General features: G+C 55.2%; 2 protein-coding genes across 9 annotated transcripts in view; one reads left to right on the top strand and one right to left on the bottom strand.

The window, feature by feature from the left end:
* Window positions 1-2,742: 2,742 nt before the first annotated feature.
* AGT (angiotensinogen) lies at window positions 2,743-14,736 on the bottom strand. Its single transcript, XM_017644328.3, has 5 exons — window positions 14,599-14,736; window positions 9,021-9,879; window positions 5,598-5,865; window positions 3,794-3,938; window positions 2,743-3,480 (listed from the first exon to the last, which is right to left on the bottom strand). The coding sequence occupies exons 2-5, from the start codon at window positions 9,847-9,849 to the stop codon at window positions 3,289-3,291; spliced, it is 1,434 nt and encodes a 477-aa protein (XP_017499817.3). The 5' UTR covers window positions 9,850-9,879; window positions 14,599-14,736; the 3' UTR covers window positions 2,743-3,288.
* Window positions 13,680-25,226, top strand: part of LOC140843637 (uncharacterized) — a 24,822-nt gene continuing 13,275 nt past the window's right edge. For 5 of the 8 annotated variants that reach the window (XM_073213803.1, XM_073213800.1, XM_073213806.1 and 2 more), the window contains exons 1-2: window positions 14,801-14,939; window positions 19,880-19,996. The gene's annotated coding sequence lies outside the window, so the exon portion shown is untranslated. The other 3 variants (XM_073213804.1, XM_073213802.1, XM_073213801.1) reach the window with 2 other exon arrangements.

The following is a 25,226-nucleotide window of genomic DNA, read 5'->3' as shown; positions in this document are numbered from 1 at the left end:
TTCAAAATAGTTAAAAACACAAACGTTCTCTTCCTTGTCGGCAGCCTGGCCATGCTGTCTCGTGTCACTACAGGCGACTTCCGATCCACAGCTCACAGTCCTGGAAGGCACCGTCGGTGGTGATGGCCCCTGCTCAGTCGCCACACCCAGCACAAAGCTGGGCACTCAGTCGGCGCCTCACAAATACACATTCATCATATGAAGGAAGATGCATGCTGGAGGGACTGGAGGAGCAGCTCTGAATCCAGTAATGGGCACAGATCGAGACCGTTTCTCATTTGCCGTCCTCTGAGGAATTACAAAGAAACGGCTGCGGTGATACTCCGGTGGACACTGCGCCATCCCCCAGAGGGCACCGATCCGAGGCCTGGAGGGTGTGGCCAAGGCCCCTTCTGGAAACTGCTCCATATAAAGTAGGCGTCCCCTAAGCTCTGGCGTGCACACCTGGGCCTGCTGAGGGACGCAGACTCTGACTCTGTGGCTTCCGCAGGCCCAGCCACGCTGAGGATGGAGACTCGAAGCCCTCCAGCTCCCGGAGCCACCAGCTCTCCCCACGGACTGGTGTTCAGCCTGCAGTGGACGGGTGCTGGCACCTCCCTGCACCGGCCGTGGAGGGAAGGAGAGGCAGGGGCCCCTGCATGTGGCCAAGATAAACCCAAGGGACGTGGTGCCGCAGGAGCCCTAGGGACTGCTGGGGGAGCTGGGTCCTGGCGGCCGGCCTCCAGCTCACCTGCAAGCTGCTGAGCCCACGGTGCCAGAGTACAGCCCGCTCAGCCGACCAGACTGGGCTGAGCGCTGGGTTCAGCCACCAGGAGCCCAGGCCGCCGACGTGCACATGGTGTGGGTCTATGGGGTGTGATGAATGTGTGTGCCCCTGGCTCAAGCCATTTGCCCTCTGGAAGGAGGCAGTGGGGCCCGTGAAGCAGAGCTGGAATGCATCTGACCTGTGTCTGGGGGCTCCTGGGCTTCCTCCAGGGAGCAGAGGCCCGTGTGGGGAAAGGGTGGGGGGGAGTGCTGTGAATTGGAAGATCCCCAGCAGAAACCATCATCACCTTTGACTTTAAAGACAGGGCCCCAAAGGGGCTGCAGACTTGAGGCCCTTTCCAGACACTTCCTCTGGGGAGTTTCACCTTGTCTGCTCCCCGAGTGCCAGCCAACCCTCCTACAGTCAGCTGTCCTCCTTAAGGCAACCCCAGGGGAGGTCATTCTTGAGAGGCCTGGAACACGGGGGAGCAGCCTTCGCAGGAGTCCCAGCGACACCATCAGGAGAAGTTCCTGAGTGTGTGTCAGGGTTGCTGTGTGAGTTTCATTTTGCTGCTGTAACAAATGGCAACTTAGTGGCTTAAAGCAACACAGACTTGTCCTCTTACAGTTCTGAGGCCGAAGTCTGAGCTGGACTGCACTGAGCCAGCCTCAGGGCGCTGGCTGGCAGGGCTGGCTGCCCTCCTTGGCATTCCAGTCTCCCCGACAGCACCCTTATAGGGTCACATGTGACACCCCCAGACAGCCTGTGGTCATCTCCTTAATCACTGCAAGGGCCCCTCGCCGTCAGAGGCCACAGTCACAAGTTCTGGAGATTAGGACTGGGCATCTCTGGGGGCCCGTGTTCAGAGGGCCACGTCTGCCCACAGGGGAACGCCTCCATTCCTGCTGTACCTTTACGGAGCAGGACTCAGGGTGGAGGTCATGGCCTCTCTATGGACTGAGTGCTACTGTCATGACGGTGGCTATTATTCATTTGTTCATTCAAGAATTTCCCATTTAACAAATAAGGACAGGGAGGTCCAGAGAGGTGAAGTACCTGCTCTGGGTCACACAGCAGCAAAGGTTAATTCTGGGCCCCCTGCCCAGCCTTTCCATCTCAGGAACCCATGCTTCTAAGCACCCACCACACTGCCTCCCACGTGCCCGGCACGGCCACAGCCAGGAAGGACTGCTGTCCCCGGACATCGAGGCTAGGGAGATGCATTCCAGACTACAGGGGTGCCTGGGAGTGTGAGAGGGGCGCTGAGACATGGGGGTGCAGACCAGGCCTCAGAGAGCACCCCAACCCTGTGCTCACAGCACACCCTGCTTGGCCTGGGCCCAGGGAGCGTGGCTGTGATGGGCCAGCAGACGGGCGCGGCAGGCCCGGTGCTGATGCGGATGGGGCCACATGCAGGAAGAACTTGGCCGCCCTCTGAAACTGTCATCCCCACTCACCCACCACGCCCGTTCTCTTCCCTGCTGCCCCACGCTTCTGAGCTGTTACGCAAGGCCCCCATGTTATGTAGCCTGCTCAGTTATTTCAGAATGTGTGGAAGGGCTGGTGAGAAAGTGCTTTATGTACTCAGGAAATAGCCTCAGTGCCAGCAGCAGCAGGGGGCCTCCAGGTGCTGGCCTCTGCCCGAGGTTTAGAGGGTGGGGGCCTAATCCCACCAACGGGGGGTAGGCGGCAGGCAGCGTTCACCAGATAGAAAGGGATGTGCCAATGCCCATCCGTGGAGATTTCCTTCTCTGCCTTCTGCTCCCTGGCACAATGGAAGCAACGGTGCGAATCTGCGTCCCACAAAGGAGAAAGTGCCCCTGCCCAGCCAGGCGTCCAGAGGAGGGCGCCCCCCCCCATGTCCGAAGGATGGCCAGGTGCCCGCCAGCGCCTTCCATGGAAACTCTACCCAGACAGAACAGGGCCCAGAGTCCAGGAAAGCGCTCGTGTTTGCACCGTCAGCTAAATTACATACATTTGCTGCTAAGTGAAAGACATCATTTTTCTTTTTTGTTTATTGTTGCAAGACATTTATTAATAACACAAGGGAGAATCAGACACGGGATTACATTGAAACATAAACTCAGATGCTTGTTTTTTTCCTAATGTGTTTTTCAAAAATCGCAAATATCACTGGAAAGAAAAACTAAGGCTTGTGGAGATGGCGTGTGGGTCGTGGGCTCACATTCAATAACTGGATATAAACCCAAAGCAATGAAAAAATGGACATTTTCATTTTAAAACCCAATTTCTGTGCTCAGTTAGAAAGGAAATACATTTTGGTTTCACAAACACATTGGTCTGGGCAAACTTTTTCCGAAACAGTCAACTTGCACTATCCACTCATCCGGTTTTGGTGCCCCCGCGTCCCCCAGGATAAAGGGGGCCTGGCGGCTGGGTAGGCACATCACAGGACCTGCTGCTCCGTGTATTCATCGCCATGTTTACTAGGAGAAACGGCTTCTTTCCAGCTCCGAGCTGACTCACTGGAAGAAACGGTGGGAGGCGGCTGCCTATGGCCACGCCTCAGTGACGGCAGGGCCTCACACCTCGCTCAGCGGGTTGGCCACACGGCCCAGGAAGTGGATGGCCGTGGAGTCTTGCTCATAGAGAGCAAACAGGAACGGGCTGTTCAGGGTCACCTCCAAGGCCTCCGGCCCCTCCGGCTGCTGCGCAGACTCTCTGGGCTGCTCTCCCTCGTCTGCTTTTAGTTCAAAGAGGACACTGTTCAGCACCTGCAAAGACAAGCATTGGGGCAGCTCCTACAGGCCTTTGGGGCCCAAAGAGGGCACGGGCGCCAGTGCAGGAGGGTGCTTCTCCAGCCTGCCCGCACCGTGCATGGCATGCACACACCCCTCAGTGTAGGTGACGCTCTTGGCCCAACTCATGTCATGGTCCACATCTCCCCACTGAGCACACACCCACCTGGCCAGGCCATCCTCACCTCCTTCCCCGCCCCGAAGCCTCCTCGGTGTCCGCCCATCTACACCTCCCACCTCAGGCACCCAGAGAACCTGAGTCAGGCACAGACCTGGGCCCCCACGGTACCTTTCCGACTCGGAGGTGGGCATCGCTGGCTCTGCCCAGGTTCGCCTCCGAGCCCAGCAGGGCGGGCAGCTTGGCTTGGGCGAGCAGGCCCTGGAGGTCGTAGGTGCCTCGCAGTGCCAGCTGGGGCACGGTCAGGCGGATGCGCCTGGGGAGGTGCTGTGGTCAGGAGGGTTCGGGTGGGTCCCCCTCTCACGCCCCAGGCCACACACAGACACTAGCCGAAGACCCAGGACGCCAGGTGGTCCCCGAGGTGTATCCCTGCATAAGGGATGTTTGCCTCCCTCGCCCCACTAGGCTGCTTGGGAAAACTTCCAGCAACAAATGCAATAAAAAATGTTCATGTCCTTTGTAATTCTGTGAGAAGGATGTCCATGTAACAGCGGTCATAGGTGATCAACTATGAATAATGATCTATTCTTTTGTTCTGTGTTCAGGTTGGCTGTACTGAGGGCATATTACTTGGATAATTTTAAAATGTCTTACTAGCTACCCTTCACGGGGGTTCTTGTCGGAGAACCTTGCCTCCTGGAAGGGAGAGGGGTGGGGGAAGGCACAGCGTCAGCCGCTGTGCTGGCACGCTACGTAGGACCACTCGACTGACCCCCCTTCAGAGCAGGGCCTTCCTCTGGCACTGCTGAAGGGCCCTGGGTGTTTCCAGGGATGCACAAACCCTCACAGGGCTGGTGGAGAGCCGAGCCTGCAGCAGCATTTCCTCAATAGCGAGAAGGCTGCAGGGACCCGCGGGCCCACCGACGGAGGAAAGGATAAAGAAAGTGCGGTCCTTCCAGGCAGCGGAACATCGGCCTTACAAAGGAAGGAAATTCTGACCCAGGCTACAACATGAGTCTTGAGGGCATTATGGCAAGTGAAGTCAGCCAGTCACAAAAGGACAAATACTGTATGATTTTGCTTATATAAGGTCCTAGAGGAGTGAGATTCCTAGAGACAGAAAGTAGAAGGGCAGGTGCCGGGGCTGAGGGAAGAGGGCTGGGGAGCGGGTGTGTAATGGGGACAGAGCTTCCGTTTGGGGACACGGAGTGGCTCTGGGGATGGATGGTGGGGGCGATGGCTGTGCAGCAGGGTGAATGTACTTAATGCCAGTGAACTGTACCCTTAGAAATGGTTGATTTTATGTTTGCCACAATAAAATGACAAAAAATGATGCCCTCAGGAGGCCCCCTGTGCCCTCATGCCCATATCAGAGTAGATTTATGGGCCTGGTTTGTGTCAGGTGTAGAGTGGAAGGGATTGTTTTAACTCCATCAAAGCAGGAGAGGGGGTCAAACACTCTGGGGGCAGCAAACCAAGGGAGCTCTGGAATCAAGGGCAACTCCCGGAGAAAGACCCCCCCAGGTCTCTCAGGGGGTCCAAACCCTCCTGGGAAGTCAGTCCCTAAAGCTTTTCGAATGCAGCAGATTGTGCATGGCGGGGGGGCAGGGCATCAAAAAGGTCCCCCCCCACCTCATCAGAGGGTGGGCTGAAATGTGGCCCTCCAAACCGGTGGACAAATACAAGGACGGGGAAGGCATGCCTGCCCTCTCCTCTACCTCCCCTGCACCCAGAACCAGGTGGTAAATCAGGAGCTAGGTGGACAGAGAGACAGGTAACGGATGCATGCACGGGCCTTCTGCTCTGAGCAGCACGCCCATCCGCTCACCAGTGCCACCGTGCCCCTTCCCAGCTCGCACCCAGGGCTTGGCCCACATTGGCACATGTGCCCACCTCATGCCCTCTCCTGACCAGGGCCCCCCACTTTCCAGGGGGAGCAGCCCAAGGGTTGTGAGCGGCTGCCCAGGAGCTGTACCGGGGACACAGTTTCTTGGTCCACGTGAGGAAGTCGTGCCGGAAGGTGAGGGCCTCCACCGTCTGCAGGTCTGAGGCGCGGTGGGGCTGGATCAGCAGCAGACCGGCATTCTCGCTGAGGGGCACCCGGGTCATGGAGAGGCTGCTCTCGGCGTCGCTCCAGTGCTGGAAGGTGCCGGTGCCCGAGAGCATGGGGACAGACACTGAGGTGCTGTTGTCCACCCAGAATTCCTGGCGCCCTGCCAGCAGGGAGAATCCCTTCATCTGTCCTGGAGGGCCGGACGGACACAAGAAGGGGAGAGTCGGCTAGGGCAGGGCCCACGGAGCCCCAGCACCGCACCCCTACCTGCCCACCCCTGCACCCCAGGCCTCTCTGCATGCTCCCGGCCCAGCACCGCACCCACCCCACGACCCGAGGGCCAGCCATGTCTTTCTCCTGCAAAATCCAGCCATTTTGAGTTCACTACAGTCACACCAACTGCCAATGATGAAGACGTCATACATGCCAGGCACCGGTGTGAGATGCCACACCCGTCACATCACTTGAGGCCCGCAAAGACTTAAAGGTGCTTACCCACCAGTAACTGACCCAGATCCGTCACAGACAAAGCCTGTGGTGTGCCATGCTCATTTTTTCAAAACTAAATTTTATATTTTAGAGCAGTTTTAGGTGCACAGCAAAATTAAGGGGAAGGTAGTCGCAGAGGTTTCCCATATACCCACTACACTACCCGCACGCACGCACTGAGGCCTCCACTCACACACCCCCGCCAGAGCCGTGCATGTGTTACAGTGGATGAACCTGTGTCGGCACATCAACACCCAGCGTCCGCGGTGTGGCACATGCTGTGAGTTTGCACAAAAGTGCGCATACTCGCCATACACACAGCACTTTCACTGCCCTTGCACCCTCAGGCACGCTTCCTTCCAGTCTGCATACAGCAAGCGGCTGGCTGCCACAGAGGGGCAGGCCCTCCTCCCTTTCCCAGCCCCAGGACGCGGAGCTGGGCACTCCCCTCTGGGAATGAAGGTGACACTTCTCAGGCCCCGTGTGCAGTGAGGGACAGACACACAGCCTAGCGGCGGCCAGTGAAAGAACCAGAAGGGCTGCGTGCCACCTCCCCACTGGGCGTTGGGTGGGTGTGCCTTCTCTGCCCCTCCTGCCAGCAGGGCTGTGGCCTGGCACCTGCAGAGCTGAGCTGCCCGCCAGCCCAGCTGTCACGGGAGAAGTGAGCAAAGCCTTGCGAGAAGGGAGCATCCTCCTTGTCCTCTATACCGGGATGCTGGGCGTTGATGAGAGCAGCTCTCTGAGAGGGCGTGTGAGCGAGAAGCTGCAGAGTCCCTCCTCGCTGGTGCCCTGCGGGGACCTCAGCACCGGCCCCCAAGCCTGGCAGGAAGCTTGTTTGTTTAGAGGGAAAAAAGTACTACATTTTTTTCCACCAACAAGTTAAACAAGAGTAAGTGGGAATCTGAAGCCAGGGTGGCTGCCCTGTCCTCTCTGCTCCCCTGACAAGCACAGCATGCCATCCCCATCCAGGGGTTAAGTAAACCTGTCAGGGTTAAGCTAACGGGCGCAGCGGACCCACCGGGCCAGCACCCAGCTCGGGCAACAGCACGTCTGGGCAAAGGGCACCCGGACTCACCGGCTTCCAGCACCCGAGTCCCTGCCAGTCACAAACGCCCCACTGCCCTCGGAGGTTATTATAATGGGGGAGCTTAGGCCCCCGGGACAGCCTGCTAATGTCATGAGTGGACATGCTCTGGGGGGCGGGAAGGGGTGTGCGTCTCCGCAGGGAGTGAGGTCGGTGGGCTGGGTGAGCATCAGGGCTTCAGTGTCTGGGCGTGGCTGCTTCCGTCCGTGTCTCCCTGCCCCCTCCCTTTCCCGTCTAGCCTGTGGTCTGTGCGGACAGGCGCTTTTCCCAAGACCGGCCCCATTTCTGGCACCAGTGGCTCTGGTTTAGCCTCTTGGGGAACACAATTCCTCAACAAGCTCTCTTCCCCACGCTCCTCTCAAGGACGTCTGGACAAGCCCTGGCCCCTCACCCTCTGTGGGGTGCGGCCACCCCTGCCTGGGTGGCCTCTGCACCGGCCTCTGCTCCACGACCTGTCCCTGCTGGGACGCGGGCAATCCGGGCCTATCATCCCCTCCTGCGCCCATAGGCTGGAGGTGGTTTTCCAGACTTGCAGGATGTTATCAGAGTTAGAATCCGAGCCCGCTCTGCTTATCCTCCCGTCTCCCTGCTTCTCTTTCTGCTGTTGGCTTACTTGGCTGCCTGTCCCCACGCGGCTGCACATCTGGATAGAGCCTCATTACTGACCTTCAAACTCGCCTCTCCCCAGCCCAGCCATCACTTTGCAGAGCCACCACCTCAGCACGTGGCCCAGGGACAGTTTGCCTGGACTGTTGCATAACCTTCCAACGACCCTCCCCACCTCCAGTCCATGCCGCGCAGGCCACCGGGATGACCTCTGAGCAGAGATCTTGCTGCCATAACAGCAACCCCCCTCCACCAGCCTTCCTGGCATTACATTCGAAGTCTCAGCATCTGGCCACAACCCATCTTTCCACTGTCGCGGTCCCCGATGCTGAGCTCTGCCAGTCAAAGCCACTCCTGTTCAGGCCTCGCCCAGAAGTCAGCAGGCTTTGTCCACACGTTTGCCCTCCCACCTCACTGCAGCCCTGCTCCCCCTGCTTCCCCAGGACCCTCCCTCAACAGGGTGCTCTGAGCCCAGGAGACCTTCATAGAGCATTTTACCTGCAGCTTCGTACCAGAGGCATTTTCCACGGCACCCATCCCCACTGTTGAATTTTAACAGCCTGGGGCTGGGTCCTATGGAGGCTTCCTGCTTGGCCCTCTGAGAAGCCCAGTCTTGCAAGTAATAGATCCTCAACGTCTTTTGGTCACATGCATGAATATCTTTGCAGGAGGGAATTTTTGGTAAGAAGCCCTCCCAGCATGAAAGTGATTTAAGCAAACAAGTTGGGTATTTTTGCATGGGACAGTGACCTCAAGAAATAGGAACCTGTCCCTTCTGAGCCTGGAGCTGGGCTGTGGGGCCAGAAGATGTGAGTTTGGGTCCCAGGATCCCCACTTGTGGCTCTGCCATCTTGAGCAAGTCAGTGATGCATCTCTATTTCCTCACCAATAAACAAAGGTAACCACACTTCTTCACCTCATCACGGGATAAAATAAAGAACGGAAAAGAACGTAGAGTAGCAGTACACGGTAGAGCTCTTCCAGGAGCCCAGTGGCAGCCACTCTGTGCTCTTTGCAGGTGGCCCTGGCCACTTCCTCACGCCCATCACCCCGCCCATCTCCATGGCCCTGCCCTGCTAAGTTCAGTGGAAGCACTGGACATGAAGTCCATAGTGATGGAAAACTAGCACCCTTCGGCAGAGCACCCCCAGAAGGGCTGGCCTTACCTTGGAAGTGGACATAGGCGTTGAAATGTAGGGTGCTGTCTGGGCTGACTCCTGCCAGGGGACTGTTCATTTTCCACCCAGTCACAGCCTGCATGAACCTGTTGATCTTCTCAGCAGCAAGGTCTGGGTCCGTGGACAAGTCTAGGGAGCGTGGGAGGGTGACGGGGGCAAAGGGAAGCAGGCCCTGCACAAATGGCTGCTTTAGGTGCAGACCAGGGGCTGTGAACAGGCCCAGCACCGTGGAGAGGAGCAGTCGGGCCTGGCTGTCAGCACTCCCCGGAGCCACCAGGAGGCCCTGAATGGTCTGCAGAGCGGAGAGGACCTTGCGGCCATCCAGGCGGGAGGTGCAGCTCTGATCCTCCCCGGGGATGCCCAGGAATGCCTGCAGCCTGTGCGCTGTAGGGTCCAGGGCTCCCAGGTAGAAAGAGGCCAGCGTGCCGAAGAGGGTCGTGGGCGAGAGGATGGCCCCGCCGGCTGTGCTCTGGGTCTTGCTCAGGGCCCTATACCTGAGGAAGCCCATGAAGTTGAGCAGCATGCCCACCTTCGCAGCCCGCATCCTGTCCTCCTCGTCCCGCTTCTCAGCAGCCAGCAGCAGCCGCTCTCGCAGGGCCTTCTCGTCCACAGGAGACGTCTTGGCCTCAATTGGGACGGGAGTGAAGGTGGGGTCTTTGGGCGTCTCTGCATTAGATTTCTCCAGCTGCTCACAGCTGCTCTTGCTGTAGACGAGGAGGTGGAAGGGGTGTATGTACACCCGGTCGCCGGCAGCCAGGCCCATCCAGGCCCAGAGACAAAGGACGGCGGCCCTCAGGCTCACAGCAACAGGAGACATCACTGATGGGGGCGCTCACGGCCACGTACCCTGAAATAGCATTCGGTGAAGGTGACAGGTGGTTAAGTGCCCTCTAACCAGACTTTGAGGTGTTCCAATATTCCCTGGTACCATTTAGCCCAGGAGAAGTCCATCCGTGTCTACAAATTTCAAAGAAGAACAGGATTCAAAGCTCTATGGAAAATATCTGTATGATCCAGGTATAAAATGTGCTGATACGGGCTATACTTTTTGTAGGGTTTTATTTTGGAGTTGTTTTTATGTTTTGTTTAATTTTTATAATGGTGGGAATGTCTTAATATTAAGACACTTGTAGATTTTAAATAAAAATATGAAATTGTCCATCAGTCAAGTAAAAATGCAAACATGTTCCCTTAAAATATCGTAAGCACTTTTCAAGAGTATGTGAGTGGCTATTATTTTTACCTTATGTTAATCAGTGATACTATGCTTTAGCAACAATTACATGCTTAATAAACAGCAATATGGGGACAACGTTTTTTTTTTTAACATTTAACATGAAATCTACCCTCTTAAAATTTTTTTTTTTTTGAGAGGGCATCTCTCATATTTATTGATCAAATGGTTGTTAACAATAAAATTCTGTATAGGGGAGTCAATGCTCAATGCACAATCATTAATCCATCTCAAGCCTAATTCTCATCAGTCTCCAATCTTCTGAAGCATAACGAACAAGTTCTTACATGGTGAACAAATTCTTACATAGTGAATAAGTTCTTACATGGTGAACAGTACAAGGGCAGTCATCACAGAAACTTTCGGTTTTGATCACGCATCATGAACTATAAACAATCAGGTCAAATATGAATATTCGTTTGATTTTTATACTTGATTTATATGTGGATCCCACATTTCTCCCTTTATTATTATTATTATTTTTATTTTTAATAAAATGCTGAAGTGGTAGGTAGATGCAAGATAAAGGTAGAAAACATAGTTTAGTGCTGTAAGAGAGCAAATGTAGATGATCAGGTGTGTGCCTGTAGACTATGTGTTAATCCGAGCTAGACAAGGGCAATAAAATATCCACGGATGCAGCAGATTTCTCTCAAAACAGGGTGGGTGAGGTTCTCAGCCTCACCTCTGTTGATCCCCAATTTCTCTCCTGATGGCACCCCTGCGACTGTGCCTGTCTTAGGTTGTTCCTCCCTTGAGGAATCTTACCCGTCTCTGGCTAACCAGTCATCTTCCGGGGCCATACAGGGAGATGTAAAGTTGGTAAGTGAGAGAGAAGCCATATTGTTTGAAAAGGTTAGCTTTTTACTTCTTTGCAGATTTATGCCCTGTGGCTTCTATGCCCAGCACTGGGACAACGTATTTTTAAAGGAACACTTTGAGCAATAAAGTATCACATTTATGAAAAAATTGAACAAATTCATAATTTGAAGTCTAATCCCCAGTACCTCAAAATTGTGACTCCAAGTATGTATTTGGAGATAGTCTTTAAAGAGGTAATTAAGGTAAAATGAGGTCATCAGGATGTATCTATTCCAATCTGCCTGGCGTCCTTATAAGAGGAGATTAGGACAGACACACGCAGAGGAAGGACTGTATGGGGACGCAGGGAGGAGACAGCATCTGCACGCCAAGGCCTCAGGAGGTACCAGCCCGGCCAACACTTTAATCTTGGACTTTCAGTCTCCAGAATCAGGAGATAACAGATTTATGTTCAAGCTGCCAAATCTGTGGGGCTTTGCTGCAGCTGCCCCAGCAGACTAATACACCCCCAGTGCCTGTAGTTGTGAGTTTCCCCTGGAGAAGCAGATGCGGCCGGACCCCAGGGCCTTGTGGAGCCTGCCTAACCCCAGGGTGGGTGGTAAACCAGTTTGGAATATAAGGCTGACACACACAGAGGTTTTTCCTATGGTATAAGTCAGCCTGGCAAGAAAAACCCAGCTGGGAATATCACCCAGGACGTACACCTCATTCCACAGCTATGGTGTGTGATCTAAGATTAGAGATCTCAGATTTGTGGAGAGTATGTGATAGTTCACAAAAGCCCCTTCATGGATTATCTTATCTAGTTGTTATCTTCCTAGCTAAACACGGAAGGAAGTAATTGCTTCACCTGTTTGCTGACGCGGGCTTTCTGAGGTGTGAAGAAACCTTCCCCCGGTTGCACAGCAAGTGTGTAGCAGATGCAATTCGAACCTTTTACTCTCCTGGGTCATTCTGAGCCCCAGTGCCCGTTGCACTCACCTGGGAAGCTTTGGAAACACGAAGGTCTGGGTCTCACCCCCAGAACTGCTAATAAGTGGTGCAGGGTGTGGCCCGTTTGCCTCCCTCAGTCTACAGAGGCGGCTGGGACTGAGCCCTTCAGGCTCAGCCAGAGGCCCCAGCTGGCGTTCCCACCCATCTCACCCCCAAACCAGCTGGCAACCATTCCTGCAGAATGGATTCCCCACGGAACTGTCAGTAATCCACGCCTAGCCCTGCACCTACCTGATTTCACAGGCCTGGGCTGGGGCCAGGTGGAGATATTTTTAAACCCCCCGGGTGACCCGTTTGCAGCCGTGCTTCCAACCTCTGTCCTGGACACGGTCACCAGGGCTGGTCAGAGGTGCTCCTGCACCCTGCTCTTTCTGGAGCCCACAGCCTCAGCTCCGGGGGAGGAGTTTTCTGGGCTGGCTTTGCTGATTCATTGCCCTGTCCGACCCCCCGGCTAGGGGACCTGTGCTCTGTGTACGGGGTCGTCCCGTTGTAATTGCCTATGCTGCTTGTCACTCGTTTCCTGTGAAGCAGTGAGCTGTCCCACCGAGCTGCTTCTCAGCCTTCCCACCCCTCCTCACGCACCCGCTGCCCTCCCAGAGCTGGGCCAGAGCTCCCGGGAGCTGCGGTGTGTCACCACGGACTCACGGGCACCTGGACGCCTGGATCTCCCCTGCACACCTGTGAGCCCCTGCCAGCCCTTCCTGCACTGGCGGTTTGCTTTCCTTTCCCGGGTCTGCTCACCTGTACCTACTCTCCGCATCTGCGGTGGTCATCCAACTGCCCAAGGAACTTTCACTTCTGACCTTAGGCACTGCCGTACCCTCACCCCAAGCCTTTGCCTCAAGATACCACACAACATGGTAAAATGGAACAGAAAATTTTCCTTTCCTTACAGGCCTTCCTGTCTAGACAGTCCTCAGCGGCCAGTTCATGCCTGGTGTGAAAGGCCAAAGGCAGCTGCGCCCACAGGGGAGCCAGGCCGCCGAGTGCTGGAGGCGCCGTGGGGTGGCCGTGGGGTGGCGCGGCCCTCCCTGCGGGGCCCCGCCAGCGCGCACGGCTGTTTCAGGGCTCCAAGGCTACTGTTTGCTCTCATTTCTGACCAGCCACTGCTAAGCACGCGGGAGGTCCTGTCCTGGACTGTGCGGCCCCGGGCGCGGTGGGCCTGGAGCCCCCCCTCTGGCTCTCCTGCACTCTCCTCGTCCCCCTCTTCACCAGCCCCTCTCCCTGGGGGGGGGTCCCCACTCCCGTGGCTCTGTGGCTGCATGACAGTGCAAGGATGGCAGCCGACACACACGTCCCTTTCCAGATAGTCACTCATCCCGTCCTCAGAAATCAGCCTGCACCCCCCTGCCCAGGCCTCCCTGGCGCCCTGCTCCACGCTGCCACACCTGGGGCTCTGAACTCACTCATCCCGCTCAAGTGCGCTCTCCTTTCGCCATGCGCCGGTGGCCTTGTAGCACTGTGTCATTTATTTACCTGTTTGTTTATGTTTGCTGCTTGTTTACTATGCTTAGTGTGTGTCGCCTGTCTCCTCTCCCGGGAATGCAAACCCCTTGAGATCGGAGTTCTCGCTCTGTTTTGTTCATTCCCCAAAATACCTGGGGCCAGGGTAGGTGCTGGGTAAGTAGCTGTGAAGTGAAATCGTGAATGCCGTACTGCAGAGGAAATGCCACACGGTGGCTTGCTCGGTTCGCGCAGCCAGTAAGAGGTGTCGGGACTAGGCTCAGACCCAGACACCCGGGGGCGTCACCCATTCTTCAGCAATGACCTATATTTCCTCTTGAACAAAATAAGGATTTGCCTTTTTAGTTTATCCTGAAGTTTAGAAAGCATTTTTACACTGTAAGAGCTCTCTTAATTCACACCACAGTCCATGAGCAAGAGAGCCAGGCATCGCCATTTGTTCCATTTTATAGATGAGCAAGCCGAGGCCCGGGGAGGCGAGGGGATGAGCTTCACTACACAGACCCAGGCCTGTAGCCTAGGACCAGGGACAGCACCACACCAAGGGAGGGCAGGAGACATGGGCCACCCTTCCCCTGGGCCCCGTGGGGACCCAGCCCTGGCCGAGGGAGCCCGGCCCCTCCCAGGCCCTGCTGCCTGCACAACAAGCCTCGCAGAGCCTTCCGGCCAGAAGTGGACCCGACAGGCTCCCTGCCACCATCACTGTGCCCCCCTGCTGGCCTCCGAGGACCCATCCCTGCTCAGAGGGAGCAGGAGGAGCTGGCCTGCCTGCCCTCTGCTGAGGCGCAGCGCCCCCGTAAGACCCAGGGTGGGGCAGAGAGAGAGGACAGCTCTTGCCTGGATGTCCGTGCTCCTGGGGGGCAGAGGCAGCATCCCCTGCAGTTCAGGTCCCACTGGCCCCTGGCCTGGCTGCTGGGTGCCTGTAACCCACTGCCTCCCAGCAGCTCTTTCCCACCTCCCCACAGAGCCCCCAGCTGTTGATTCCCAGCTGCCCTGGGAGAGAAGGAGGGGGCAGGAGCTGGGGAGGACCGGCGGCAGGAGCTCCCAGCTTACCTTCTGCTTCAGTTACCAAGACAGGGGCAGCCTCTTCCCGGCCGGCTGAGGCCCTATTTATGTCTGAGGGGTGGGGATGGAGCCGTTCCCAGACTGCTCTGTGCCCAGGCGGGGGGAGGGGGTGCATCACTTGGACAGACCGTGGGGGTGGGGACCAGAGGCAGCCTGGCTGACTAGGGGGACGGATGCCACAGCCACTCATGCTGGGCCCCCTTCCAGAGGTCAGAGCGATCGATGCACACTTTTTCTGTTGAACAGAATGCGCTGGTACACGCCGAGTTACACATTTACTGAAGTTCACCCAGGCTGGGGCCACGTTTCCTGGACACAGAGCATCCCAGGTAGGTGTGTTATGGGGTCTTTGCTACAAGGCATGACAGCCCAGGGCCAGCCACCCAAGCCTCACTGAGCCCACTCGGGGTGTGCTTCTGAGAGGCCCCAAGAATGTGCATGCATGTGGGCCCAGAAGGCAAGGCGAAGGGCTGTGCTTGGGTAGCCTGCAGGTGACCTCTGACCCTATGGCCTTGAGCAGCCCAGCAGTTGTCCAAACAGCCATTAAGCACCTATTCTATGTAAGGCACCCAACAGGCATGGAGAGAAACACAAAACCAGGCAGAGTGAGTGCCTTCTAGAAGCTTGTGATCTAGCAGGGAATCCATTGGACACTGGCAATAGTACAGCCAGAAGGAAGGGAGCTAAAAAGAAACACTCTCAGATCATGGGGAGAAACAGTCCTTTAAACCCGGGGAAGCTTAAGAGAGAAATGCCATTTGAGTCAAACCTGGAGGATAAAGAAGTTGGACTCAGAAGACGAAGCAGGGATTGTAGAGGCTTACCTGATAGTAACAAAAAGGTAGGAAAGCGTGGGGTTTCTTGGGGGACACCACCAGGATGTGGGGACACTCAGTATCTCCTGCTGGGTTCCCTGGACACCAAGCTTCGGGCCAGACTCTCCAGCAACTGGGGTTAACAAACGAGGTTAAGTCCCAGACCCGGGCATGTGAGGTGAGAGGTATGGGAAAGAAGGCTCTGGTTAGAGCCAGAGCACTGCCCTCGGAGGCTGAAATTGGTGACCGAGCAGGGGCATGACTGGTGCTCGAATTTTGCTTTTAAAAATGTCCTCTAATTATGGGAGGGTGGAGAGAGTGAGGGTGGAGAGAGGTGCAGGCATCGGGTTTCCAAGCTCAGGCAACTGAGCAAGGAAGCCAGTGACCTAGAGAGGGGCACGGGGGCGCTGGCGTTCGGCGGGGGGACAGAGTTTGGTTTCGGATGGGTTTCTTTTGAGGCATCTCCTGGAGCTTGGTTGTGAAAACCAGGTGGGCAGTTCCCATCCCCGGGAGGGGGAGCTGGGCTAGAGGCGCAGGTGTGGGGGGCAACCCCATCACGGTGGGTCCTGAGGCCTGTGGGCACTGGTGTTTCCCTGGGGGGAGCTGAGCCGGAGGAGGTGGGGGCGGGAAAGGTGTCGGTGCAAGAGGCTCAGGAGGCTGAGTTCCAGCTGCCGGGCAGGAGTTTTGAGCAATGAGGGGCTGGGGCCCAGAAAGCGTCTTCTGTGCGGCCCGCCAGGATGGCCTGACACCATTTGGTGCTGAGAGGCGGCCACCCAAGTGCTCCGGGATCAATCATTAGCAGCTCTACTGCGCATCCAGGGCCAGGAGGGCGGGCAGAGGTCATGGGTGGGTGGGGGATAGCCTCGGGGAAGGGTGAGCAAGGGGCCAGGCTGAGGTGCACGGAGAAGCCAGTGGGGGAGAAGCAGGGCTTACTGATCTGTGAGCTCCTTTTATAGAAAGGAGAGGGCGAGGAGGGACTGGGACACCATTCTCAAATCGAAGACAGCAGGAAGGAAGAATTAATGTTTGTTAAGCAGCTGCTGCAGGCCAGGGGCATCAACCCTCTCAGCATGTCTGCAGTACAGAGTTTACCCCACCCGCCCTCCAGTCTCAAAGGTTCAGCTGTTGGTTAAATGTCACCCAGAAAAAAAAAGAATAATCCCGGTCTGAAGCCAACACCATTCTTTTCCTGCCACATTTGTTCATTTGTTCGACAACTATTTATTGAAAACCTACTACCTGCCAGGATTGAATTCATCTCTGAGGCAACGACTATAAAAACAAACCCCAGGCAGCCCCACCCTCAGGAAGCCTACAGTTTGCAAGGTGTCAGAATGCATCAGTTCCGGCACACAAAAATGATCTCTTTGCAGCAGAGATGGATGTCAGGAAGGAACAGATCCCTGAGTGACCAGAGTAGATGACAGGAAGCCTGGTCTAGCCCTAAGGGTTGTTAAGACTCACCTTGAGAAGGAGCAGGCAGGGCAAGACCCTGAGGAGGGTGGGGAGCAGCCCAGGGGTGGTACTGCTGGGGGCCAGGGCCTGCACTGCCAGGGGACAGCCTGGATGGTCCTCGGAGCCCCACCCACGTGTGACAGCCCACAACTCTCACAGAATCGGGGCTGACCGCAGGGACAGCGCCCTCCCCCGTGCAGACAGACCTCTGTCCTCTCCAGCAGGCTGTGCTGAGTGACGGCCAGCACCCTCCTGTCTCTAGGACTCCATCCCCTACCTCCTTAGTGAGGTGGTGTCGCTCTGCAGATCTCCCTGCTCTGACAGCAAGCGGCACGCACCCAGGGGGAGGCTTGGCTGCACGAGGGCACTCTCCTCAGGCCCGCCTGGCAGCACTCTTTTGGTTTGGGCGAAACAAATAAAATGTAGCCTGCGTTTGTTGCTGTGGAATTGAATGAGTTTCTGATAGTGAGTCTTGGCCCAGCTCTTCCGTGACTGCAGATGATTCTCAAAAATGGCCCCGCCAAATGGTAGGAGAACATCTGCCATCCAGACAAACCACACTGCACACATTTTAATTAGACTAGAGAGCTTTGGGGGAGGGTCCTGAACCCCAAACATGTGTGCAACTAGGTTTTACTGTATTATCTCAAAATGGCCCCACAATAGTAGGTGAACCAAAGCATGAAGAGCTGAACTGTGGGACCACAGAACTGGAAGGAGCCTCCTACCAGCACCGCCCTCAGATCCAAACAGCCTGCTCCAGAGCATCTTCCTCTGACCATCCTCAGTCCCCTGGTGCCTATGACTGGTGGCCTGATGGACAACATCCTGTGTGTTCCCTGGTTCCGACTTCTCCCCTTCGGTGCACTCCCCTGCCTCTGAGCTGCACCAGGGGTTGACCAGATGTCCAGTGGCTCCAGGACTCTTGCCTATGGAGAACTGTCCCAGTTCCAGGAGCAGTTTGCTATTTGGACCATTCTCACTGGCTGGCACAAGGTTTCTTTCACTGATATTAAACAGCAGAATCACACAAGACTGGGCGCCAGCACAGCACTGAGGTGTTCCTTTCTGGGTGAATGCCTGTCTCGCACAGGACTTCAGAGCTCCAAGCCATCGAGCGCCCACTGCCAACCCCCGGGCTTCAGCCATGTGTGTGGGGCCATCTGCTCCCCTCCAGCTGAGAACCACTTGTCCCCCCTGCTCCAGAGCACCTGAGGGAAGGGGCAGCAGGCGTTTCTCTTCTTATACGCCCCTGGCTCTGGCTCTTGGAGGGCCGCCCTGCACCATCTACAAACACTGCGTCGGGCAGTCCTCCTGCAGCAGCTGCCCCATGTCCTCCGAAGACTGAGAAGCCGTTGCTCCATTAGCCAGCGGTTCCTTCTGATAGGTGCCCTCCCGTGCCTGACTCCATGCTACCCATGCTCCCCAGGGCTGGTCTTCAGCCACGCCCGGTGAGGGAGGGACATTCCTTGGGACAATGAGCCCCCTCTTCTCCCTCACACCACGGGCCCCTCACCTACCTCCCTGCTGGTGTTGGGAGTGGAAGGGTGGAAGGCAGGGTCTAGTCAACACACAGAGAGATTCTACTCTGTGGCGTTCACGAGAAGGCACGGTTGGAAGATATTGTTCTATGTTTATGCTATAAAAATTCCAAACAATAAATTTAACAGGGCCAGAAAAAGAATTCTAATTCAGCTTTTCCTAGAAGAAAGACTTGCATTTGTGGTTCTCATCCACAAAGGGCAGCGGCATCTTTGGTGAGCGTCACTGGAAGCCGGGCTTTCCAGGCAGTGCAGCAAGCGAGGCAGCTTCTGGAGCCACACTGTGCCCACCCTGAATGGTGGGACCAGCGAACACGGAGGCAGGAAGGTCTGCATTGTTTCAACACAAACAGGCTTGAGGAGCCACAGCACAGCCACTGAGGAGGATGTGGAATCACCCAGGACTGGCCCATTTGACAACAAGGGACAGGAGGAATCTTTACCTTCACGGATCAGACAATAAGCAAGACCTCTTCTCTAACCATTACTCTAAATCCTCGTTTAAAATCTACATCTCTGGTGCATAGACACAATGGAATATTATGCAGCCATGAGAAGAAAACAAATCCTACCATTTGCAACAACATGGATGGAGCTAGAGGGCATTATGCTCAGTGAAATAAGCCAGGTGGAAAAGACAAGCACCAAATGATTTCACTTATTTGTGGAGTATAACAATGAAGCAAAACTGAAGGAACAAAATAGCAGCAGACGCACAGAACCCAAGAAGGGACTAGCAGTTGCCAAAGGGGAGGGGTGGGGAAGGTGGGTGCTGAGAGAGGGAGAAGGGGGTTGAGGGGTATTATGATTAGTACACACGGTGTAGGGGGGTCCTAGGGAAGACAGTGTAGCACAGAAAAGACAAAGCTACTTTAATAGACACTCTATAGCATCTTATTACACTGATAGGCAGTGATTGCAACGGGGTGGCAGGAGACTTGATAGTATGGGTGAATGTTGAAACCACAGTGTTGCTCATGTGAAACCTTCACAAGATTGCGTATCAATGATGCCTTAATTTAAAAAAAAGTCACTACATCTCACATGAGCCCATGCATTCTGTAACATAATTTTTAAATTAATTTGTTCATATAGACAAGTAATTTGTTCAAAAATTACTTCTCTGAGGCCCCACATAGCTTGGTGGCAGCCTTGCCTCAAGAGAAAATGCTTGGTGCCCCACCTCTGAGCAAGTTTCCCATGGGGTGGGGGCTGTGCCCTCGGCTGGGACACTGGAGGCCTGGGTCCTGGTCTGGCTCTGCCACTAGCTAGTTGTTTAAGGATCCACAAGTCATTTAACTACATTAACAAGCAGACCTGGACAGAAAAGGGGGAGGGGAGGATTTAGCGTCTATTGAGCACCTGTTGTGCACCAGTACTTCAGTATTTCAGCCTTTTAAAGTGTCAGGGTTTATTTCATTCATTCATTCAACCAAGATTTACTGAACCCTGTTCCAGGTGCTCAGGATACATCAGCGAAGAAAACAAGAGTCCTTGTCCTCAGGGAGGTCATCGCTGTGCCTGGGACTGAGGGAAAGACAGATGCGCAGAACTAAATGGAGTGCCAGCTGGAAGGTAATGAATGCTGTGCACAGTGAGCAGGCCTGGGGAAGGAGCCCTGGGAATGTGGGGCAGGGAGAGGGGAGGGCGGCTGCTTGTGGTCATGAAAGGGCCGGTCAGGACAGGCGCTTCTGAGAGGGCGGCAGGGCACCGAAGCCATGCGGGTGTGGAGCCATGTGGAGGTCCAGGCAGAGGGACAGCAGGTGGTGCTTCGGCTCTGTGCCAGCGCTCCCCCAACTGAATGCACGCGCGCACACACACGCACACACGCACACACACAAGATAGGAAAACATGTACTAGAAGAATAAAAGTCTGTGATGTCAAACAGCGGGATTATGGGGGGCCTTTATTTTCTTCTTTAGGTTTCTCAGACTTTTCTCCCAAGTCTCTTCTTTCACAATGATTGTTTACTCATGCAAGAAACCAATTATTTTACAAAATAAACAAACAGTCCAAAGGGTGTATCTGGGCGGTGTGAAGGTGATGGCAGAGGGATAGGACTGTGGCCCTGCAGTGAGGTGGTGAGCACCCCTCCACACCCTGGCCCCTTTCCCTGAAGCCCGTCCACCACGTGGCTCAGGGGGCCAGGGAGGAAGCCCCATGTTGGGCAGGGAGCTGGAGCAAGGTGCCCCGTGAGGGTGGTTCGGAGGCAGCAGGGCCTGCAGGGGGGGAAGCCAGGCATAGGCCTGGGGGTGGGGAGGCTGTCCACTCTCCCCGGCAGCCCCCACCCAGGACAGGGGGTGAGGCCCAGGGGGCAGAGGCCTGCTATCCTCACAGCCCGCCCGCCCTTCTCCACTGCCTGTGTCACCCACTAGGGGCCGGTCCCAGGCCCCACCAGACCATTACTCCCATGAGGGGCGTCCCAGGCCCAGACCTCATCCCGGACTCGCCACCAAAGGCCAGGCCCTTCCACGCATGGCTCATGTCCGTCAGCATCCATTGCACATCCACAGGTGGGAGACTAAGCCCTGTGATGCTCAGAGCTGAGTGGGCATTTTCCCCTCCAAGGAAGCACAGTCAGGGTATGTGTGTGTGGGGGGGAGGGTGGGGGGGGGAGGTGGTGTGGTGTGTCTGTGTGTGGTGGTGTGTGTCTCATGTGCAGCTGACGTGTGTGGTGTGTGGTGGTGGACCGGGTGCATTGTCCAATGCTTTCCCGGCCAGCAGAGCGGCCCTAGGTGGCAGGCAGGGTATGTGGCTCCTGCCTCTCCCCACGGTCCTCTCCATAAACTGAGGGGAACAGACAGCACACTGCCCAGTTCTTTCTTCTGTCATCCAGGCATTTGCTGCATCCACAGCCCCACTGCTTTTGCCCCTTCTCCCCATTTGGCTCAGGACTCGTAGGTTCCCCCGCTTCATGCCTAAACCAAGTCCCTGCGCTGGAGGAGCCGCTCCTGTGGCTGTCAGGCCCTCCCATCTGGAGAGGTTCTCCCTGCCCCCAGGCAGCCGCCCTGTCCCCCACGCACTCCCCCACCTGGTCCCTCTGCTTCTGCAACCCGCGCCCTTGAGTAATTCCCCCTTTTCCCAACTCCTTCAGTCCTGAGTCCCTGTCTTTCAGTATATTTGAAAGAAGCTTCTGGGGGATTGCAACGCGTGTCAAAGTTCATTTCAAACTGTCACAAGGGGTGACAAACCTTTAAGCCAATTCAGAAATTTCCCTCTTGAAAATGACATGTTACTGGGGTAAAAAATAGGGAAACAACCATTGCCATTGAACACACTAAAGGATGTCAGCTGGGTGGCTTTTCTATGTGAGACTTTAAAGATCATTAAAATAAATCAGAAAATTGCTAGAGCATTTTCTCAAGAATGTAAATTATTCCCAGAAGGATCAGCCACTCAGACCACAGACTTTTGACCCAGCTGAAATTTAGGACCGTTTCCTTTCCAATGGGTACCATTTCTCACATCTTTATTCCATCAGTGGAAGTCAGGGATGGTTAACCCGTGGCTAAATAAAGACTGTTGGATAGAAAGGACATGCTAGCCACGAAGAATGAGTGAGCTGTCACTTGGAATCAGGTCCAGGGAACCAGCCACAGGAGGGGCTGGTGGGGCTGGGCCGCGGGGAGGTACTGGCAGGGGGTGCCTCTCTGGCAGATGATACCCGGGGTCTCCTCTGTGGCTGCTGAGATGAGGTTCAGTCTAAACTAGAGCTCCTGCCTTCCCATCTCCTGGCCAGCCAGCTAGTCATCAGACCCCTATACACAAACTCCTACTCTCACGCAAAACAAAGCCAGGCCAGGGCAGTGGGAGAGGCTTTATTTATGTGTGTGACACAATCAGACTTGGAACGAGCTGGGCTGAGGTAAGGACAGGGTGAAAGGCAAACACAGGAACTGGATTTCCACATTCGCTTCCAGGACAGGCCTGACTGTTTCACAGGGACTTGCTGCCGCCTGCATCAGGACGGCCATCCCGTGAACAAGTCAGGGGCAAGGCAGGTGACTGCCCACACATCGCTTACTGGAACCAGGGAGCCGGGGAGAGCGCTCTGTCCTACAGCCACGTGTTTCTTTTCAAAGACACTTTGCACTTCTGAGTCCCCATCTGTGTCAGGAGAGCAGGGACAGGGCCTCGGGGGCTTTCTGCCAGTAAAATGGGCTTATGAGGGAAAAGTCCATTTCTTTCCAATAAGGAGCACTCAGATACAAAGGGGGTTTTCTCAGGTGGCTCTCGGGAGCCTTAGATGCCTGGCAAACAAAATAGTCCCAGCTACCCCCTCTCACCAGGAGGAATAGGCTTCCCCCATTTAGCTCTTTCAGACATCAGGCAAGTGGGCCACTGCCTGAAGCCTTAGCCCACAGAGGTGTGGCAGCTGACTCACGTGCAGGCAAACCAGGGGCTGGAGGGGCTGGGGGCCTGAGTTTACAAAGTTCTGGGAAATTTTGTGATTGGAGCGTGTTTCAGAAACTATAACCAAACTGATGGCTTTTCTTGGTCACCAATTACAGTTGTGTAAAGAAGAAGTGGGTTATTTGTTTCCATTAATCTCATCATTAGGTGATATAGTGAATTCAGTTCCAGGTTCTTGTGAAAAATGGTAATAAACTTTATCCCAAGCACTGTCAGGTGCTGACTTCCCCTACTTTGCTCTTTTGTCCACATCCGCACAGAAATTAAATGAGCAACGCATCACAAGTAGCTATAAAATTTAGAAGGTCAACAGATGCAACAAACTTCCAAAATATCTACAAGGAAACATTTAAACAAACTGCCCAGCATATCTGGATAAAGCTCTCTTTGCCCCCTTCACTGAGGTATAGTTGACAACTAAAAATGGTATATATTTAAGATATACAAATTGATGATATGACACATGTATACATTGTAAAATATTTACCTCAATCTAGGTACTTCACATATTCATCACCTCACATAGTTATCACATTGTGTGTGGTAAGAACACATAGGATCTATCCTTACAGCAAATTTTAAGTATACAATGTAGTATTTTTAACTGTAGTCACTTAATTGTACACTTAATCTCCAGAACTTGCTTTGTGTAACTGAAACGTTGTGTCCCTTGAACATCTCCCATGTTTCCCTAGTTGCATACCCTCTGACCACGTCCTCAACTCAATTTGTAATTTTATAATGTTTTCCATGAGAAGACCAGAAATATACTTCATATACAGGTGAACTTGCTGTTTGTGATACTACTACAGGTTTGTGTCCTCACAAACACAGGATTCACATCAATTCTATTTCATGTGATTTCCTCCAAAAATGTATGGGGCATTTAGAGTTGTATATGATGCAGTTAGAATATATTCTGGCCAAGAACGAACTTCCCATTTGGCCATGTGTAGCTGAGAGTGCCAAATGTCCTCTAACAGCACCAGGTGCTTTATGATGGAGACAGTCACTACGGCCTGGCTCACCTGCCTCAGTCACTACAGACTGTCACTCCCTTTGTTCCTGGAGCCCTTCTAGCGTCTGGGGCTGGAGAACAGTCCAGGTGGACGCCAGTGTGACCCCGCAGAGAGTAGCAGGCGTGCCACTGGTAGCCCTTCCTACACCTGATGGGTAAGAACATGACTACATACAGGAATTATCAACCACATAAACATACCCCAGCAGGGCCAGGGCTGGAAAAAGCAAGCCAGGTGCCTGAGACTGAAAATTTAAAGGGGCGTTTGTTCTTAGGGTCAGGTGAGTGCAAGGTGGGCACCCTTTTAATTCGGTGCCCGTGGCAGCTCCCTTACCTCACCTTAGTCCTAGCTCTGATAGCATTAAACCTAAAGGAAATGTCTCCTCAACTTCACTTTGCTTGGTTTGACCTAAAATGTCCATGGCCACTTCAAAGCCACTCAGTATGGGGGGATTTAGAGTAAAGAGACAGTGGACTTAACAGGCGGTGGTTCAAAAATACTCTTTTGCCAAATCTCCAGGCGCCCTGGAGATGGGTGTGAGTGTGCGTGGCCAGGTCCTTCTGGCTCTGCGTGTCCTTGGCACGGGTGCCCTGGCACTTGCAGAGCGTACCTGCTGTTCTGAGAGAGCAGTGCTGGATGTGCGGCACCAGGGTGCCCAGGGCGGCACGTGGCCTGGGGGGGTCGGCCCGCTCCGTGTCCGGGGTGGGGGGTGGAGCTGGAGGCCACGGACACCAACGTCGGACGACAGGACACCCAGGGGCCCGGGGACGGTGGTCCCCTCCTGTCGGGCCGGGCATGTCCTACCTCCCTACCGTGGCCAGGGGGGCAATGCCCTGCCCCCAGGAGCGCGGCCCGGGGCCCGGGGCCAGGGGGTCGGGGGCCTAAGGCCTGCGCTGGCCGGCGGGTGGGGGCGAGTGGAGGCGATCAGAGCGCATGGCTTAGGGGCTCCCGGGCTGCGGAGGGAGCCCAAGGCCTGCCTGCCGGGTGGGGGACCCGTTGGCCCGCCCGCGGGTTGGCCCTGCCTGTGAGTGGGGCTGCCAGGCTGAAAGCGGGTGTGCCCACTCCCACCCCCAGCCCCTGAACGCGTGTGGGGGTGGGGGACGAGGCCCGGCAGCCGCAGGTGGTCACGGTGTGGCAGGGAAGGGGCTGGGCGAGGGGAGGCACCCGCGGTGAGCCGGCGGGAGGGGCAGGGGGTGGCTGCGGACTCTCTTGTCCCCCCCTCCCCCCAACATGCCCCAGGAGCTCTTTTCTCTCACTTTCTCTCTAAATAAAAGCCTCCCTGGCTTTCTTTCCTACTTGAGTGTTTGTGAAGTTCATTCCTTGACTCTGGGAACAAGAACCCTGATATCATTTTAGTCTGTTAAAATTCCCC

Source organism: Manis javanica, chromosome 10 (genome assembly GCF_040802235.1).
Source record: "Manis javanica isolate MJ-LG chromosome 10, MJ_LKY, whole genome shotgun sequence".
Taxonomy (NCBI): Eukaryota; Metazoa; Chordata; class Mammalia; order Pholidota; family Manidae; genus Manis; species Manis javanica.
The sequence above is the reverse complement of the archived record's forward strand: the minus strand, read 5'-3'. Positions and strand labels throughout refer to the sequence as shown.